General features: G+C 39.4%; 1 protein-coding gene across 11 annotated transcripts in view; it reads left to right on the forward strand.

The window, feature by feature from the left end:
* cacna1da (calcium channel, voltage-dependent, L type, alpha 1D subunit, a) overlaps nucleotides 1-20,072 on the forward strand; it is an 89,870-nt gene that overhangs the window by 45,454 nt on the left and 24,344 nt on the right. For 7 of the 11 annotated variants that reach the window (XR_011978149.1, XM_072665425.1, XM_072665427.1 and 4 more), the window contains 21 exons: nucleotides 1,894-1,981; nucleotides 2,175-2,201; nucleotides 3,191-3,351; nucleotides 3,797-4,022; nucleotides 4,900-5,107; nucleotides 5,481-5,601; nucleotides 6,434-6,524; nucleotides 6,617-6,644; nucleotides 6,762-6,792; nucleotides 6,930-7,059; nucleotides 7,660-7,789; nucleotides 9,369-9,428; nucleotides 13,286-13,392; nucleotides 14,431-14,518; nucleotides 14,702-14,809; nucleotides 14,986-15,038; nucleotides 15,266-15,412; nucleotides 15,792-15,993; nucleotides 16,891-17,049; nucleotides 17,934-18,044; nucleotides 19,091-19,174. Coding sequence is in view for 10 of the 11 variants with exons in the window: in XM_072665425.1 (XP_072521526.1) it covers nucleotides 1,894-1,981; nucleotides 2,175-2,201; nucleotides 3,191-3,351; nucleotides 3,797-4,022; nucleotides 4,900-5,107; nucleotides 5,481-5,601; nucleotides 6,434-6,524; nucleotides 6,617-6,644; nucleotides 6,762-6,792; nucleotides 6,930-7,059; nucleotides 7,660-7,789; nucleotides 9,369-9,428; nucleotides 13,286-13,392; nucleotides 14,431-14,518; nucleotides 14,702-14,809; nucleotides 14,986-15,038; nucleotides 15,266-15,412; nucleotides 15,792-15,993; nucleotides 16,891-17,049; nucleotides 17,934-18,044; nucleotides 19,091-19,174 (2,360 nt within the window). In the remaining variant the exon portion in view is untranslated. Of the gene's footprint in view, nucleotides 1-1,893; nucleotides 1,982-2,174; nucleotides 2,202-3,190; nucleotides 3,352-3,796; nucleotides 4,023-4,899; nucleotides 5,108-5,480; nucleotides 5,602-6,433; nucleotides 6,525-6,616; nucleotides 6,645-6,761; nucleotides 6,793-6,929; nucleotides 7,060-7,659; nucleotides 7,790-9,368; nucleotides 9,429-9,509; nucleotides 9,570-13,285; nucleotides 13,393-14,430; nucleotides 14,519-14,701; nucleotides 14,810-14,985; nucleotides 15,039-15,265; nucleotides 15,413-15,791; nucleotides 15,994-16,890; nucleotides 17,050-17,933; nucleotides 18,045-19,090; nucleotides 19,175-20,072 lie in introns of all 11 variants that reach the window. The other 4 variants (XM_072665426.1, XM_072665430.1, XM_072665434.1 and 1 more) reach the window with 2 other exon arrangements.

The following is a 20,072-nucleotide window of genomic DNA, read 5'->3' on the forward strand; positions in this document are numbered from 1 at the left end:
GTAAGTATACATTATATCTTATAAATAAAGGGGAAAAATGGAAAAGAATGCAACAATAAAAACGAAGAAGAAATCTCACCACATAGTGTAGTTATTTATGAAGATTTCATTTTTGCATTTTTTCTCAAAATGGACTTTTAATGCAGTTTGTCGCCAAACCCTTCATATATTCACATTTTAAAGCTTTTTACAGTATTGCATGTTAGAGAGTGTGTCAGGTATAGAAAAGGACACTTTGACTTTTTGACTATACAGCAGGAGTGCATAGCTAAAGGTAATTGCATTTCTCCAGGCTGCAATGTGCAATGTAACACAAACAAAACATGGTAATGAAGTGTTTCCTATGCCAAAACATCTGTATGCAGTGCATATCCATAACAACGAGATGACACATACAATTGCCCTTTTCGCTTCTTAGGAGAGGGGAGGATTCTTTACATCTGACCCTTTTCTGGACCCTGTATGTCCAAAAGTATCCACTTAATGAATTATTGCAGTATTAATACTGCAAAACTAATGCTGTATGAGCAGGTGTCTGCATGCTTTTGGACGTCATATATATATATACAGAGGAGAAGTGATCTGAATTGGTTGTTCTCATTACAGCATAATTACTGCATGTTGGGGTTGTTTTTGAGTGCTTTCCAGTGGAGAAAATTTATAGTTTCACAGCATTGTACTCCTTCCAGAACACTGTTTCTACATAGGTCTGTTCAGGACCAGACCAGTGGTCCCAACTCTGCTCCTGTACATCTGCCATCTGCCTAGATTTGATTTGACCTTATTCTGACACAGTGCAATCAACAGCCCAGTGTCTGGATCCCAGGGCTTTGGATTTGGGTTGCTCTGCAAGACCATAGCACTCCAGGAGGACAGTTGGTGACCGCTGTATCAGTGTTAAGGCCCTTACACACGGAACATGATTTTTTGGTGCAAATTATTCGCACATCACAAACATCACAAATACTTGTGAAGCCTTTCACAACAAATGCTATTTGTCAGAAGGTGATTATGCGACTGATTTTTCTCTTCTCTAATAGACTCTTCTCTATTTTGCGATACATTACGCTGCCGTCATAAGCTCTCTCCACCAATCACAGCAGTTTTTTGGTATTGGTATGGTAACAACTAGAACTTTTAATTGAACTTACTGTGTATCCTCCTCACTTGTGGAGATGCATTTTGACATGCAGTTTGAGTTCAAACTCAGTTAGTGTGCATCTCAGCAGTGTGCAGAAGCTCTTCTGAAGTGTAATCTGTGAAAGAACTCTTTGTTCTTCTTTGACTCTACCAATAAGAAGCATTCAGTGTTTGCTCTGTAAGACCATGTCTCAAATTACTCCCTTTCCCCTGTGTAACAGTTAGCGCATTTTGAAGGCCAAATAGCAGAACCTCCATCCAAACAGTGTGTAATCTGTCTGATCTAAAGTCGTTTAAATCCAGCGGCCGGGTTAGACAGCTCTCTATTCAACATGCTGTCACTGTTTAATGATTTGTGGCAAAATGAATGTTTTTTTAGTAGTGCACTATGTAGAGAGTGTTATGTGATTTGAGATAGTGCCGATAGTCTCTTCTCGGAAAAGAGAGTAAACTGTCCAGATTAGTGGTGAAAGAAAAACAGAGATTAAACTTCTGAACACAATCTGCTCGCTTGTGTTTTTTTGAGGTCCGAATAACCGGTGTGAATAGTTTCACGTAAAAAAATCATGTACTAACACTTAGCATCTCTCGCATCACGTACACTGTGTAATGGCCTTTAGTCTGTGACTGAGAGAACCAGCCACTGAGAATGCTTTCTTTGTTTGAAGAGCTTGAAAAGAATATTTCGTTTTTGGATGCAACCATGTGTTTATGTGTGTTTATGTGTTATCTAATGTTCATGTGATGTTCCAGCGAGTGTTCCAGCTAGTGAAACTGAATCTGTGAACACGGAGAACGAGAAAGGAGAGGACGAGAAAGTAACGTGTTGTGGCCCCCTGTGGTAAATACACATGCACACATAAATGCCTATGCAAATACAAATACTGTACAGATATAGACCATGTGCACATAGCCACACACATGCTCACACAGTGAATAAACATAAACAAATAAAATAAACATATTTTGCTACTACATCAGAAATGCAAAGAACATAAATGATGTTCTTAAACATGTACCACTTTCCTTTTCAGTCAGAAAATCTCAAAATCAAAGTTCAGGTAAGCAGGCATGCTTTATTCCAGGGGTGAACAACTCCTGTCCTGGGGGCTGGTCTCCAGCAAATTTTGGCAGTTGCCGTACTTAAACACAACTGCAATTCAGTTAAACTGTAATTAACTGAAGAGTTGAATCAGGCGACTTCCAAACATTGGAGTTGTGCACTCTGGCTTTGTACTGTTTTTATGTTTTATATATTCTTCATTATTCCTTCGCATGCTGTTCCTTTTTGCATGTGCCATAATGGAGAGCATATCGCCACTGTCCAGTGAAAAACATGTATCTCCATATTTGTCATTTTGTAGTTTTTCCCATCGTTTAAACCCTGTAGCTCTGTACAATGTATAAATAATCCTGGATGACAGGACCAATAGAAATGCTCTAAAACATTTGGAATAAGCTTTTAATTGACATTGACTTTTTGCCTTCTCCTGTAACATCACCATTTTAGAGATGCATGTTTTTCTTTGGACAGCGACGATAATATCTATTTTAACTTTATCTGACTTCTGTATTAGGTCTATTCAGTTTTAGATGTACAGTACTGTGCAAAGGTTTTAGGTACCTCTAAACTTTAGAATTAAAAGCTAGTTCGAATCCTGGGTCATGCTGCCCTCCATCAGCAGCCGGAGTGTGCTGGCTGGCACAAGCGTCTCCTTCTCCTCGCTTAATGATGTTAAATCAGGTAAGCTGGTGTCAGGTAAGCTGGGGGCTTCCAGGAGAAATCTTTTTTCTTCAAACTAGCTCACAAGATCTCAACTACTTTCTTCAAAATAAGAAATTCTTGGTCCTTTTTACTGTATTAATGTTTTCCTGCATCTGTTCTTGTGTGATCTGGAGTAGAACCTCTTATTTACTGAGAGAATTGCTTTAGATAATTATTATTAGGTGCCTTAAACCTCTGCACAGTACTGTATGTATCTTTTGATGTTGTTCCCCCTCTGATATCCCATCTCCCTCCACTCTAACATCATTAACTGTGTCCTGGCAGTCGGCGCTGGCGCCGCTGGAATAGGTTCTGCCGCAGGAAGTGCCGCTTGGCAGTCAAATCGGTGCCATTCTATTGGCTGGTGATCATTCTGGTGTTCCTCAATACTCTCACCATCTCATCAGAGCACTATAATCAACCTAACTGGCTTACACAAGTACAGGGTGAGAATACACACACTAACACACACAAATCCAATCACTATCTTGTTAGAGCACCACAACTACACTTCAAGGTAAACTGGTGAAACTTCCAGCATTTTTCAACCTGGTCTCTGTAACATACAGTTGATTACCACAGACAGTAACAATAACAGAAAAGAACACACTTCTAATAGAAGCCAATAAGCAGGTACATCAGCAGGAATTAAGTAGCTGACCATTGACTTCTATTAATATGTGTGCTTTGAATTATCAGGTTTTCTGTACAGGGATGTTTAGTCAGTGGTAATCCACTGTGTGCTATAGTTCTAAAAAAATCTAGAAGAATTCCTAAGTCTTTGCCATTACATCAAATGCAGTGTCTCAGTGACTTTTCCAGTCTTTGCATTAACTGACATTAACACTAAATCACATTTCTCTTTCTCTGTGATTGGCTGTTTGTGTGCAGACGTGGCCAATAAGGTCCTACTTGCCCTGTTCACGTGTGAGATGCTGGTGAAAATGTACAGTCTCGGTCTGCAGGCCTATTTTGTCTCGCTTTTTAACCGCTTCGACTGTTTCGTCGTATGCGGCGGCATCACGGAGACGATCCTAGTGGAACTGGAAATCATGTCTCCACTAGGCATCTCTGTGTTCCGCTGCGTACGACTCCTGAGGATCTTTAAAGTTACACGGTAAGATGTTGTGTGTGTATGTATTTGTGAAAGAAACAGAGTGTGAAATGGCAGCATTTGTGTGTAATACATTTTTAATTATTATAAATTTTTTTATCTTTACTCCAAAAAAAATCAAATCCTACAGCTTCAAATTAAGCTTTATAGGGACCATAAAACCATAAAAAGTCCTATTAGAAGCTTGCTAAAGAGGATCTGCTGGCAAATTTCTTTCTTCTGAGAAAGAATTACTGTCTGGAGATGAATAAGATATCATACTTCATACTGTGAAATTAATAATGTCGAAACATAACAAGCCACACTATATGTATATATAAATATTTGTGGACACACCTTTTAATGAATGCATTCAACTACTTTAAGTTGCACCCATTGCTAAAACAACACAGCTTGTCTAGTCCCTGTAGAGAAGCACAGTCAATGGACCAGGGCTCTCTGGATGAGGTAAACCTGAACCTGTTGGAACCATGCCTAATGCCGGGCGTAGACTAGAGGGGTATAAGGCCCCGGGCATTGAGCTGTGGAGCAGTGGGACTGCGCTCTCTGGAATGATGGTTGGTGCTCCATCCAAAACTTTCGGTATGAGTTGGGGATAAGGTGGATTGTTGATCATCCAGCATTCTGACTAATTCTTTTGTTGATGAATGCAATCAAATTCTCACAGCAATTCTCCATAATCTAAAAGACAGCCCTCCATGTACAGTAGGAAAAGGTGTCCCACTATTTTTGTCCCATTTTCTTAGTTACGTGTACTCATTATTTACAGAAGAAGTAATAGTTTTACTAGTGTACAGATGTAGTTTACCGTACCCACCCATGGAGAGCATTTCCACAGGATGGTGAATAATCTGGCATTTTTCTCTCCTGTTCTCTGTAGACACTGGGCATCTCTCAGTAACCTGGTGGCATCTCTGTTGAACTCCATGAAGTCCATTGCTTCCCTGCTGCTCTTGCTCTTCCTCTTCATTATCATCTTTAGTCTGCTCGGGATGCAGGTGTTCGGTGGCAAGTTTAACTTTGACGAGACACAGACCAAGAGGAGCACCTTTGACAACTTTCCCCAGGCCCTACTGACTGTGTTTCAGGTGTGTGTGTGTGTGTGTGCATGTGAATGTGTATTTTGCCAATTTTGCCACATATCACAATTGCATGTGCCACATTTAATAATGTTGAAAGATTAGCTTACGTTATAGTAAGCAATATAAATTCCTGTTCATGAATACCTTCATTGATATAAACTCCCAGAGAAACCCTTCTAGAACAAAGTAAAAACAATTAGCCTTTTGTTTCAATGTAAAACGATTAACAAACAATTTGTGGTTCAGCTGATGTGGTGTGTGTGTTTAGGGTGTTAGAGGATGTGTGCATATGTGGGTGCTGTGTGGCGTTATGTTGTACACTGTTGAGGAGTGAGTGACTGAACCAGCAGGATTGAGTGTGTTCATATCTCCTTCTCAGATTCTGACAGGTGAAGACTGGAACGCAGTAATGTATGACGGCATAATGGCGTACGGCGGCCCTTCATCATCAGGGATGATTGTGTGCATTTACTTCATTATCCTCTTCATCTGCGGAAACTGTATCCACTGTTCATTTAGTTCCCCTTTTTTAAGCTACAGTGGTTAGTTAGCTCTGTAAGCCATAAACCAGTGAATAGTGTTGTGTTCCATTTAAACTTGGATGTCAGATTTTCTGCGCTCTAAGTAAGATTTTTTTAACTGGAACGCCTCCACAAGTCAAATTCCCTGCTTGATAAGTTAGAGTGTTTATTAGCAAGTCAATATCCATTTCTGTTTCATTAAATTAATCACAGTACTGTTTAACTTGTGTTTCCATGCGCAAAATACTGTAAAATGTGTTAACAACTGGTATTGCTAACAGTGCTAATCTGGGCCGTTAAAAGTGGGACAAATTCTGGTTATAGTGATCATAAAACACCAGCAATGGATTGTCAAACCAGTTGTAGTGAAGAGAGATAACTGGTTTTGGGAAATGGATTGAAATTGTGTGCAATTATCGGAATATTTAATCAGTCAACTTGGGTGTGACCTAACTCCCAGTTCTGACTTCTAAGGTCCGTGGAACACAGCATTGCTCCTTGGTGGAGATTTGTATAATGGCAATAACTCCATTAAGAAAAATAAAAAATGATTGATTGCCTGATTAGAAGAGCATGTTTTAAATTCTCCCTCCGTACTTACAGTACAACAGAACTGAGAAGAACACACCTTTTTATATACATCTTTTCCATATCCATTTTAAGGGCAGACATCTTGATCATATCTTTTAGGAAATATTTAATCAGATATCTTGCTTAGTATAGTCAATACTGACAGACCTGATGCAGATCCTATTGTACTGACAGTGTAGGTGGAATCCATTGTTTCTCCTTGACAAGTCTCCTAATCTAGACATCCTGCTGAATGTCTTCTTGGCTATTGCTGTGGACAACCTGGCAGACGCTGAGTCTCTCAACACAGATAGTGATGACAAGAAGAAAGAGTAAACGCTAAAGCTTCAAAATATTTTATTCAAACATTGGTTTGCTTACAAGTAGAAAGAAAGCATAAAGCATTGTTTGTTTGTTTTTCAAGCGATGAGAAGAATGAAGAAGATGAGAAGGTAAATATACTACTGAGCAGATGATTTTCACTGTGCGTTTCTCAGGTGTTGTGTGTGTATGGATGGCAGTGGAAGTAGTTGGTATGTAAAGATTTTTGGTGTCTTTTTCACTCTTAGGGCCCAGAGGAAGATGAGAAGGACAATGCGGGTACAACATCAAATTATAATAGCAAATGTCACTGGCCACTTTGTCAAAAATAGCTACACTGTAAAAACAATTTGGTGACCTAAAAAAACATGTATCTGTCTGTACATGCATGTAACTGAGGCATTCTGTCTTTGAAGGAGAAGAAGAAGAGGATGAGCCAGAGGTTCCATCAGGGCCTCGGCCTGCTGTCTCTGAGCTGGTGAAGAAAGAGAAGATCACACCCATCCCAGAAGGCAGTGCATTCTTCATCTTCAGCAACACTAATCCGTATGTATCACACACATACACAGTGCGTTCTTTGTTTTCAAGAACGGCATTTACGTAAATTACACAGCAGCGCCAAAATGTACGCTACACACATTCACATACATATACTGTATACACAGACCAGTCCCAAATTATCTTCACCTGAACAGCTGAACCTCCATATTTATACACATCCCAAACTCCTGGGTTCCCCTTATAGGTTAGGTGTGGAATTCACTATTGCACCACTGCTATAAATACAAATCATGCTTTGAGCGCCCCCTTAGCTGTACATGTGTTGAGAAGCTAAAAGAAAGAAAAGTTAAAGAAGAATGGGGACTGAGGCGGTACAGTAATATTACAGAATTCTGCACAAATATGGGTTACGCAGTGTTACACAGTTTTGAAGAGAGGTCTTGTGCAACTCCACCAGAGTTCCATAGTGGAATAGCAGCATTCCAACCCGGAGCAGGAATGACAGAGAAACCATTCTCCCTGTTACAGTCTGTACTGTACCATCAACATGAATATTGAAGATGCTGTTTTAAAGTAAAACTGCTATATAAATGCTGCTTTAAGTGGTTTGATTTTTTGCATGTGTTTGTCTGTGTGTATTTCTAGAATTCGTGTTGCGTGCCACAAGTTGATAAACCATCACATCTTCACCAACCTCATCCTCGTATTTATCATGCTCAGCTCTGCCTCCCTTGCTGCTGAGGATCCCATCAGAAACTTCTCTGCTCGCAATATCGTAAGTCCACACACACTTTCACTAAGGGCTGCGATATACTGGTCTTTTCAGTATGTGTGGGTGTGTGAGGCATGGCCTTCAGATGCAAAACCAACATAAATAGTGCAGGCTGTGCAGCAGGTAGTGTGGCGATATGTCAACAGCAGACCGAAAAAACTGTGGAAACAAGCACTTCTACCGTCTGCTGCGTATCGTCTCCTCAGCTATGCTTGTTGCTTATTGTTAATCTTTTTGTGCTGCATCATAAGTGCTAATCAAGGAAGGCATTCCCGAGCTGGTAGGGAATGTTCAGCTCCCACCTGCCCCCTAGTGGGCATCATTTTTATTACTCCCAATAGAAAAGGATACAGAGAAGAGTAAGTGATTAATGCCGCCTTCATAGCTGCTATGTACAATCTAGACATTGGGTGTGTTTAGCGGCAATATACTGCAACCCTTACACATCATGGTTTCACATTGTATTGTAATGCCACCAGTTTTAATTTTATTACTTACAAATGAACCTTTAATTCAGAAGTACTAAAATAAATATATGGTGTTGTGTTTTACATTGAATTTAGTAACCTTACATAAATATACTTAAATACTGTATTGTTCTGAAAATAAGTTTTTTATTTAAATATTATTTTTTACATTTCTTATTATATATGTACAGTATTGTAGAGTATTATAGAGTATTTGTAGGAGACTGTTGTAAAATTAATGAAACTAATGCATTACATTATTACTTTATTTCCAACCTTTTCTGCCTTCTCGTCTGTTGTGTAATGATCATCAACTGTGGGGGTTCTTTTTTCTATTCATATTATGCATGCTTCTGTTTTAAAAACATCTTGATCAATTATGATTGATTTACATGCTCACTTTACAAGAATTTCTAAAGATATATTTAATAGGATTAATAGGATCATGTTAAAGATTTATATAGGTTTTTAAATTTGATTATATGCATATACAGTACTGTTCAAAGGTTGTATGCACCTGTTTATTAAAAAGCTCCTCATCTGGACAGTAAATGTTTATTTTCCTCAGTAAAACACTGGAATTATACTAATATACTGATATTATACTGATAAATACTAATAACATTTACACAAAAAGTTGTAATTTTTCATTGCTGTGTTTATTACCATATTTCTAGTTCTCCTCGTGGGAGTCTAGTAGTATTTATAGGTCTCATCCAACACCTGCTTTTGTAAATCAGTGCTTAATGGTACCACCAGTTAGGTGAGCTCCTGATGGAATTGAACATATCCATGCTGTGCTGGCTGGTATTTCCAGGAGAAATCTGGAGCCAAGTTTTGTTCTCCAAATTAGCTCAGAAGATCTCAACTACTTTCATCAAAATAAAAATTCTTCTTTATTTTTTAATGTTTACCTGTATCTGTTCTAACGTGATCTGGAGTTTCTACATTAAAACCCTCTTATTGCTGAGAGAAATATTTTTAAATATGTAATTAGGAGCCTAAAACCCTTGCACAGTACTGTATGTTTTGCACTAAATTATCCATGCTTTGTTTTCTACACCAGATGTCTAATGCCCTCAGTCTTTGTTAAACATGTACGTTGCTTTTTGCAGATACTTGGTTACTTTGACTATGCCTTCACTGCTATCTTTACTGTAGAGATCGTGTTGAAGGTAAATTCTGTGCTCCGTGTCTGTGCCGTACCTGTGTGTTGTGTGTGGTCAGTAACGCTGTAACCATCTGGTCTATTCCAGGTCCTAGGCTATGCAGATTATGTCTTCACTAGTATGTTTACGTTTGAGATCGTTTTGAAGGTAACCTCTCGAATGGTGCACACGGCCTTCCTGCATTCTCTCCTTGTGTGTCACCTGCTCAGTCTTCAACCTGGCTTGATGCCTTTCTTTCTTTTCCTGTTCTTTTCTTTCTTTATTTCTTTCTCTTTCCTTTCTGTCTTTACTTTACTTTCTCTTTCTTTCTCTCTCTTTCTCTCTCTCGGCACCTCTTTTAAAACTGAAAAGAAAAGAAACACTTCAACAGCATACCAGTACATCCTCCATATGGCACATTCTGCTTCATCCAATGGCACAAGAGTTGTCAGGTTTTTTTTATTAAACCCATCCTGAGAGGATTGATGCTTAACACAGCTCTGATTGGTTGTGAAATTTGATTTGTGAAAAAACTATTTGTGAATTGACCTGTCAATGCTCTGCCCACAGGTATATTTTTGGATAGTGAGTTCAGGCTGTGCAGTGCACATAAATCTCTGTAAATGAGACATTGTAATCCACTTATTCCTTTGCTATTGAAAGTATTACTCTGTTTTGTTTTAACTGATAAGCTTTAAAAATACTTATCAAATCACTCTTCTTATGTACTCAAAAACAGAGCTAACATCACACCACAGTGTTTGTTACAGGAGCATTGGATTAATTCTTTTTTTTTTTTGGATTTCCCATTCGTTCCCATTTTCTGCCAAGATCAACCAAAGCTCACTCATACCTATAGGCCATCACTAAGATAACTAATACTACCTTATTGTGGAAAGCAGCATTATGGAGAATTGGTTTTTCCTCAGCAGCATCTGAAGTGAAAGAAGCATGTGGACTGAGGCGGTAGAGTAGTACAGGATTTACAGGAATTTACACAAATATATACAAGTGCTTTGCAGTTAGCAGCATGCCGAGCCTAGAGTAGCAGTGATAGAGGCGCCTCTCTCCCTATTACAGTCAGTGAAGCATCATTGATGTCACTTTATTTGGGTGGTCCATTATGATATTCAACCAACATTCAACTGAATATGTATTGAATGCAGCTGAACTGAATGTTGAACCTTCCCCCTTAAATATACCTTAAAACCTAATCCTAAATGAGAAGGGTTAAGTTTAGGGTTTGGGTTAGGTGAAGGGGTACATTCAACAGGCAATCATTTACATTCAACTTATAGGTCAGTTGGATTTAATAGGCAATCAGGTGAATGCTAGTTAGTTGTCAGAGGAGCATATACAGCGCTTCTACAATGGACCTTCCAAGTAAAGTGTTACCATCATTTTATTTTAAGGTAAAAATGATACATAATATTGTTTTTAAGTTATCTAAACTTAGCGTGCACTATTGTCATTTACTTCAGTTGCTACACTCTTTTGATTCTCCACATCAGCAAAGTTCAGGTTGGTAGAGTGCCATTGTACACAGTTATGTAGCCACTCTTAATATTCATTTCTAATTAGGTTGAAACAGATTTTGCTGGTGCTCTGGGAAGGTTGCCCAACCTCCAGTTGGTATGAGAAAATTGCATTTGTGGGTGGAGCATGAATAAGTCAGTTGCAAATAAGATTATTAAAGAGGCAAACAATGCAACTCCTTGTGAAATGATAAACATGATGCAAGTACATTTGGAATACACATTGCTTTGACTGAAGCTCGATAAAAAGACCTTCTGCAGCCAAAGCTTCACCCCTGACTCAGACACATCCATAAAAGAGGGGGCAATAACAACCATGTTCAGGCCGAGCATGGTTCAGATTACGATCCCCTTTGCTAAGTGCATATGAATGCAGCATATTCTCCAGACCCTTAGAGGAGCAGGATAATACACTGCTTCCATCTGCAAATACGCAGTTTTTCAGTAGTTTCTGTCCTTCTCGGGAAAGAAGTTGCCCGTATGAGCTGAGCGATGACCAGCGTCTAAACTTTATTCTCAGCCATATCATATCAGATACAATGCAATATTGGTCCCGGATCAGGCAACTTCCTCCAGCAGTTATTGGGGTCTCAAGGGTCTGGGCACAGCTGTGTTGACATGCACTTCGGAGACGACTCCTATGCGCTTCTGGTTTGGAGAGACTTGCTTTGATTTTGGCTGATTTTCACTCTGTATGCTGAGCCTTAAGGGGGCGCTGGAGCCTCTGTCTCTGGCTCTTTTTGGGATCTTAGTTGAGGAACAGGATGGAATATGCTTCCAGGCAAACGGCTCACATGAATGTTAAAGTAGGGAGGTTCTCGTTTCCGATCGCTCTACCAAATACTCTGTCCCTCTTCTTTTTACTTAATCTCTTTCTTTTCTTATCTCTGTCAACTCTGTGAGGTTCTATTCTTCATTGCTTCCCTTCTCTCAGTCTCTAAGCCTTGTCCTCCATGGAGTGTCAATCCCTAAAATATACATTTTAACATACATTTAAAGTAAAAAGTAAAAAAAAGTAAAAAATGTAACAAATTAAAGTAAAACAGATCAAAGTGTTCCTGTTTGGTGGTTTGTGCTGTGGTGAGGTGTGTGGTGCTGTGTTCTAAAACTAACTGTGGCACAACTAGTGTTACAAAGATAGGGTAGCATAGTTGTAAGTAGTACCATTGTAAAGTGTTATTTGTTTTGAAAATAAATTGAAATACACTGCAGCTAATGTAAGGAGTAAAAATGTGTAAAGATGTTTTCTCTTTTAAATGTAATTGAGTAAATGTAATTAATTTAATTCATTCATTAACACTTAAATATAACAAGAAAGCATATTGCAGATGAAACAATCAAAATATGCAAATGGTTCATTTTATTTTTAATTGATTTGATGCACTATATGGACAAATGTATTGGGATACTAATACTACCAATTGGTACACATTACATCTACAGCTTTTTAGAAGCTTTAATATCAGCTCATTCTAAATCCATAGTCATTAATATGGAGTGACTATGGAAGACATTTCACTAACTGATTTGTCGTAGTGACGGTGGCTCCTATTACAGTACCAAGCTGGAATTCAGTGAGCTCTTTAGAACCACCTATTCTTTCATGGCAAGGTGCTTGGTTTAATACAGCTGTGCCAATGGGACTGAATGAAACACCTAAAGTCAATGATTAAGGTGTGTCCCAATACTTTTTGTCCATATGGTGTACTTGTGTGTAGGTTATTATAAGTAAAAGTCTCCTGAATTTAGAGTTTTAACATTTCAACGTCACCATCACAGTTTGCAAGTTTGCTGTGGAACTAACATTTGTGTGCTGTTTCCTCCATCTTGCTAAACATGTGCTTTTGTATAGCCACTCCACTCCCTTCTCCTTAACATGGAGAACTCTACTTGTGAACGCACAAATGTAGGTGAAGTGGATAGCCCAAGGGAGTAATAGCGTGTTATTGAGACTGGGTCTCTCTCTCTCTCTCGCTCTCTCTTTGTATTTCTTTCTCTCTCTCTCCTTCCTTAATCTCTTCAGCTTGGCAACAAACTGCATGTTTTATTGCCTGGTTCCCTGGCTTGGCAGATTGTGAAATGAAGAGCTTACTACTACATTCATGCTGACAAAGCCGTTGGGGTTTGGCGAAGTTAGCTTTAGCCCGTAGCATCTTGCTCTGAACACGCCACCCTTAAACAAGAGTGATATCCAGGAGTGTGTATACGTGTCATATTTGTGTGTTGTTTGTGTATGAGTGATTTGTTTATGAATGTATGAAAGAGAATGAGTGAATGAATGCACGTCTTCTATGTTATGTGCCCACCTCCTAAGTCAGCAGGTGCTAACTCTGTCCCCTTTTCACTCAGATGACAACGTATGGAGCGTTTCTCCACAAGGGGGCATTCTGCAGGAACTACTTCAACCTGCTGGACCTACTGGTGGTGGGCGTATCTTTGGTGTCCTTTGGAATACAGTAAGTTTCAGCTTTCCAGCATTTTTCCCCAACTGCTAGTGCTTATCTCTAAGGAACTGGGTTCCTAAAGGGACATCAAATTAAAACCTGAAGCTTTCAGTGGAACACAGACATATTTGTGTGCTTTTATTTGCATATCAGACACTGTTGAAACACTCCACACAATATACGAGAACTGTGTGTGGCTATGAGTAAAATAGCAATATCAGAACATCTAAGCATTGTTTCAACTAACTGACCTAAAAAGTAACAAAACAGCAATGCCAATGCATGTCGGACTTATCTGGCAGGGTGTTCTCCCTGGTTGTGTCAGAGGGTAAGAAGCCAGCTTGTGCCTTGCCATCCTGTTTTATAGTAAAGGTGCCCCTGTGTGGTTACTCAGACCATCACACACTGGAGGCATATGCTCAGCAACAGTGAGTACATCGAAAGGCATATAATGACTGAGGGTCAGAAAGTGTCAAGTGTTATGTGACCCGATTACTGTACCTCCTCTACTGTTGAAGCTGCTCATGCGTATAAAGCTGTATTAGATGCTGTGATAGTTGCATAGTAATACCTGTGTTTGTCCGTCTGCTGTCCATTTTGCAGCGATACTACCTGTGTGATGCATGACTATTATGGTTAGCAACCACCTGGGACACCATAGCATAACCACTTAGTAACACTGCAACCATGTGGGGAAACCACAACACCATAGCCACCACTAACAACCACCATACAACATATACCATAGCATAACCACTTAGTAACACCATAGCAACCACTTAGCAACACCGCAGCAACATCAAAGCATCTGCCTGGCAACACCATAGAAATCACCTGGAATACCATAGAAACCACCTGGAATACCATAGCAACCACTTATGAACACTACAGCAAGTAACAGGCAACACCATTGAAACCAGATGAAATGCCATAGCAACAACATGGCAACCACCTTGAAGTGGGAACCAATTTAGTTGTGCAGCCATTCTGCATTTCCTCAAGGAAAAGTCACTTTTCAAGTCTATAATGAAATGCATGTTTGTTGCACAGATCTTCAGCTATCTCTGTGGTGAAGATTCTCCGTGTGCTGAGAGTGTTGAGACCTCTCAGAGCTATTAACAGAGCCAAAGGACTGAAGGTACATAAACACTATACACCTACATAGTATTTTCTAACAAAGCCTTGTTAAATATGTATTCATGAAGCATGTATGATGTCATTGTATTTCTGTTTTTATTGGAAACAACATGTTGATTTAGGACTGATTGTCATATATTACATTGTGCCAAGTTCACTTTTAAACTTTGGTTGCTCTCTGCAGCATGTGGTCCAGTGTGTGTTTGTGGCCATTAGGACCATTGGCAACATTATGATCGTCACCACTCTGCTGCAGTTCATGTTCGCCTGTATCGGAGTGCAGCTATTTAAGGTCTGTTGGCTTTAATACATCCTAGTATTTGCTTATATGGGTTCATTTACTGCTTTTACAAATCCTTGTATGTCATGTAGCATTGTATTGTGCTGTTTAAGCCAGCATTAAAAAGATTGCTGTTTAAGTCAGATTAGAGCGTGCATAGCTCTTGACTATTATCTGTTTCTCCACAGGGGAAGTTTTACCGCTGCAATGATGAGGCCAAATCAAACCCAGAAGAGTGCAAGTCAGTGTCATAAGGAGTTTTCATTCACACACATACACACACACACACACACACACACACACACACTTCCATTACTTTCCATTGCTTTTGTCAAAAGCTGGGCTCCAGAGAAGTTCTGATTTACCTTGGTAGTTTTGGTGGTTTTTAGTCAATGTTTTAAATGTGTGCGGATTTTTTTTACCATCATTGTTTTTCCTCAATCTCAGTGTCTCCCTATTGTCTGACAGGGGCACATATATCTTGTACAAAGATGGAGATGTGAACCAACCCACTATTCAGAAGCGCCACTGGCACAACAGCGAGTTCAACTTTGATAATGTGCTTATGGCCATGATGGCACTCTTCACTGTGTCCACGTTTGAGGGCTGGCCAGCGTAAGATCCAAATAAAATAAATGGTTTTATGTTTTTCTTTTTTTTCTTATAATTACTGTTATTAGTAATTAAGAGAAATTACATGTACTAATACACAAACTGTTGAATGCACTGTGTGTCCATTTAATCTCACACACACACACCATGAGTTAGTACTCATAAATAAAAACCTCCAGCTGTTTACTGGAAAATATTTTGAGAAGCAGAATTGAGTAGAAATATGTGTCAGTCTGAAACTCAGACTATATAACAGTTCTGCTTACTTACTACATTGGCTGCTCCTGATTTAAGATAATATAAAGAGGAGCTTTAGAACTAAAAAGAAAAAACTAGTGTCCTAATGCCATTGATGTTTTACTGTGTCAACTCTCTGCTCTAGGCTCCTCTACAAGGCCATTGACTCAAACAGGGAAAACTTTGGACCCATCTACAACTACCGTGTGGAAATCTCCATCTTTTTCATAATCTACATCATCATCATCGCATTCTTCATGATGAACATCTTTGTGGGTTTCGTCATCGTGACCTTTCAGGAGCAGGGAGAGAAAGAGTACAAGAACTGTGAGCTGGACAAGAACCAGGTATGTTTGTGAGTGCACCTGTGTGTCTGTGTGTGTACGATTGAGTGTAAATGTGTGGGTGGGTTAGGGCTGCACAATGTATCATGTGTGTCAGTTTAGACTTGACAATGCTGATATCACAGAAGACTTCATGTATGCACTGAATGTATAATGAGTCACAGTTCCAGATAAGTTTAAAAAGTACAAATGTTTGCGGACACCCTCTAATGAACGTGTTCAGCTACTTTACGTTTCTCCCATTGCTGACACAGATGCACACACAAGCAGCTTGTCTAGTCCATGTAGAGAGGTATTGTCATTAGAATAGGACTCGCTGATAAACATGAATCTGTTGGCACCATGCCTAATGCCAGACGTGGCCTAGAGGGGTATAAAGCCCCCTAGCATTGAGCTGTGGAGTGGGTGTTCTGTGTTCTCTGAAATGATGGTGCTCCATCCAATACGTTTGGGATGAGTGAGGGGGTTTGGGAATGACGTGGGTTGGTGATCATTCAACATCCTGATCTCACTGATGCTTTCTAGTAGAAAGCTTTCTTCCCTGGACAGTGGACATGGTTACTCAAACAAAAGCAGGATAAATGTTTTTTAAAACCCTTGATTTCGGAAGAAACAATGAATGAACAGGTGTACCAATACTTTTGTCCATATAGTGTATTTTGGTACATATTATTTGGGACTACACAGTTGATATGCCTGCATGTGTGAAAGAGTAAGAACTGAGGAATGGGAAAAAGCTGTTCCTGCCACTTTAATATCACTTAAGCATTAATTACATGCCTTACAGTTACTTACTCTCCTGTGCCATTTGCATTTCTGTGTGTAGGTGTTTGTTTACTGCTTATAGATGGTGTCTATTTGTGTGTGAGTGTGTCCTTGCCTTTTGGTCTGCCTCCACAGCGGCAGTGTGTGGAGTACGCACTGAAAGCCCGGCCTCTGAGGCGGTATATCCCTAAAAATCCCTATCAGTACAAGTTCTGGTATGTGGTGAATTCCACTGGCTTTGAGTACATCATGTTTGTCCTCATCATGCTCAACACACTCTGTCTGGCAGTGCAGGTAAGAACGTGCCTGCTCTCTTCTTCTGGACCATATAGTCAGACTTGTTTTCCTGTTTAACACTTCAGACCAAAACCGACCTGTCCATACTCCACCCATAAGTGCATTCTGCCATAACAAGTGTTGTGAGGTTGGGCAAACTTTATAAAAAACACTGGCCAAAAGGCTTTTCAGCTAATGAGAAATGGTGACATTTTTTACTTTGTTCTAAAGATATCAAAACACTATGACATTAGACCCATATCAGTGTCAACCAGATCCGGTGTCAAAAAAATAAAATAAAAACACTGATCAGCCATAAATACCACCTGTCAAATATTTAGTAAGTCCACAGTATGCCACCACAACCGATCTGACTATATCAGGCATGAACTCCACAAGACCTCTAAAGACAACCTGTGGGATCTGGCACCAAGACATTAGCAGCAGATCTTTTAGGTCCTGTACGTTGTAAGGTGGGGCCTGCATGAGCATCAGTGAGCCTTAGGTGCCCATGACCCTGTTGTTGGTTCACAGGATGTCCTTTATTGAACCACTTTTGGTAGGTTCTGACCACTGCATACTGTGAACACCCCACAAAACCTGCCTGATGTTTTGGAGATGCTCTGACCCTGTCGTCTACATCACAACTTGCCTCTTGTCAAATAATGCTCTAGATTAATATGTAACTAGATTGAATTAGATTTATGGCAGCATTTTTTTTAAACCATAGTTAAATTAGATAGATTTAGAGGAGATTTGTGGGTGGAGCCTGGACTGAATATTTTTTTCTTAATTTTAATAATATGCAAATATTTATGTTTTACTGCAACCAATTGCTGTTAAATATCATATTTTTCCTGTATCTTGTTTTTTATTCTTCTTCTGTCTTTATCTCTCTGTAGCACTATGGGCAGTCTCAGTTGTTTAACTATGTGATGGACATTTTGAACATGGTCTTCACTGCGGTCTTTACAGTGGAAATGGTCCTCAAACTGATCGCCTTCAAACCCAGGGTAGGTTATTTAAACACAAACAGGCACACATCACATGCTATGCCGAACAAACACAGTATAAACCATGACACAATCTCATACACTCTACTCAGAAACATATATTAGCCCATATTCTCACATATACTTTAATTCTGTGCATATGAAAAATACGAGCTTCCTGCGAATAAGTAATGATTGTTGCAAAAAGAAAGAATGATGAGAACAACATATAAACTCTTAACATCGAAATCACCCCATCACCCCTTTTCCTCTGTATTCAGCTATGTGTTGAGAAGAAGGACAGAATGCTTGTAAGAGACATGGTGTGGTGTGCAGTGTTCCCTCAACCCCCTTTCCTCAGTGTGGAGTGAAAATAAATGACTGCATGCTACATATTATGCAGTTGAAAAGTGCAGAAGTAATCCATAACTAAATGTATGTGATGTGAATAATGTAAGAGTTGTAGCTAACCATTCGTGCCTGCCCCCTGCTGCCTGTCTAAGGGCTATTTTGGAGACGCATGGAATGTATTTGATGCGCTGGTGGTGATCGGCAGCATAGTTGACATTGTGCTCAGTGAGATTGATGTAAGTAAGCCCTGCCCCTGGCCCCGCCCTCTTCTCCTCCCAGCTCTAATCTTAATTGATGTCTTATGACCTCTCGTCATTCTTCAGTGATCATTCTATTAAAGCTCTTTGTCTCAAGGGGGAGAATTCCAGCTCTCTGTGAGCTACTTTTAAACACCTGTCACTCAAAAAACTGAGTTCTAATTTCTGCCTTTCTCTTTTCCTCCCTCTTTTCTCAACCCTTTCTCCTGTGTCTTCCATAACTTTCTGTTTCACCCCCTTCTTCTCTTCTCTTCTCTTCTCTTCTCTTCTCTTCTCTTCTCCTTTCTTGTCTCCTCTTCTTTCTTCTCTTGTCTTCTCTATTTTCTTCTCTTCTCTTCTTCTCTTCTCCTCTCTTCTTTTTTCTTCTGTTCTCCTCTCAACTCCTCTGTTTTCCTGTCTTCTCTTCTCACCTCTATTTCCTACCCCTTTCCCCCTGTGGTATGGTTTTTCTGTTAACAGCATTATTTCACTGATGCTTGGAACACGTTTGATGCCTTAATTGTAGTTGGTAGCGTCGTAGATATTGCTATCACTGAAGTCAATGTAAGTATGCCTATCTTTGCTTTCCTCAGATTAGAAACCATGCAAGAAAACCATGCTAGGGGGACAGTACTGTACATTTTACTCAGTGCAAGTTGTCCTAATACAAATCTGTAGATATATCTTGTGTAATGAAATACTTTGAATTAGTATTGTTAGTCCTTGAGTAAGCAGGTCAAGAGACAGAAAGAAATGTGTAATTAAGCTAAATTCATCTCTTCCCCCAGTGGTTTTTTGCAAGGTTTCATTCAGTAGTGTTGTCTTTTATTGTTTTGTTCTGTGACTAGAAGTAGTATTTCTGACCTAAACGTTCTTAACATTAACATACTGACTCTTCTCCCCTTATCCAAAATATAATAATACATTGCTAACACTGGGGATCGGTTGACAATAACTCCTAGAAAATAACTTAAATCTCCAATCTTCCAGTGTTTGGTATTTAATTGAGCGTATTTGAGAAGGATGGGGTCGTGGTCAGTGCATACCCGGAGTGGTGTGTGCGTGCCACTGGAAATCCATGGTGTGGTTTGACTAACCCCTGTTCTTATTCATTCTGTTTCCATAGAAACTTGTAGAGGCAAGTATGGAAAGATGTGCTCTCCTCTTTGCTTGATTCTGCTTCATAATGGCTATTTTCCCCTTCTTACAATACTTTGAAAACGTTTTGTGAGGTTGAAGTTGTCCCAGTCTGAAATTGTCACAAAGAGGTAACCTTTATGTTCATATAGATCGGAGCTATGAAGGCTTCATGCCCATTTTGCTGGTCCTAAAGTTGTATGAACTTCTTGCTACTGCGCCAAATAACATTTTTGTGTCTTTTTTTCATCTGATACATATAACTTAAAGATCAGCAAATAAGACATTTTTTAGATTATTTTCCGATCTATGTGAACACAGGTAT

Source organism: Salminus brasiliensis, chromosome 21, assembly GCF_030463535.1.
Source record: "Salminus brasiliensis chromosome 21, fSalBra1.hap2, whole genome shotgun sequence".
NCBI lineage: Eukaryota > Metazoa > Chordata > Actinopteri > Characiformes > Bryconidae > Salminus > Salminus brasiliensis.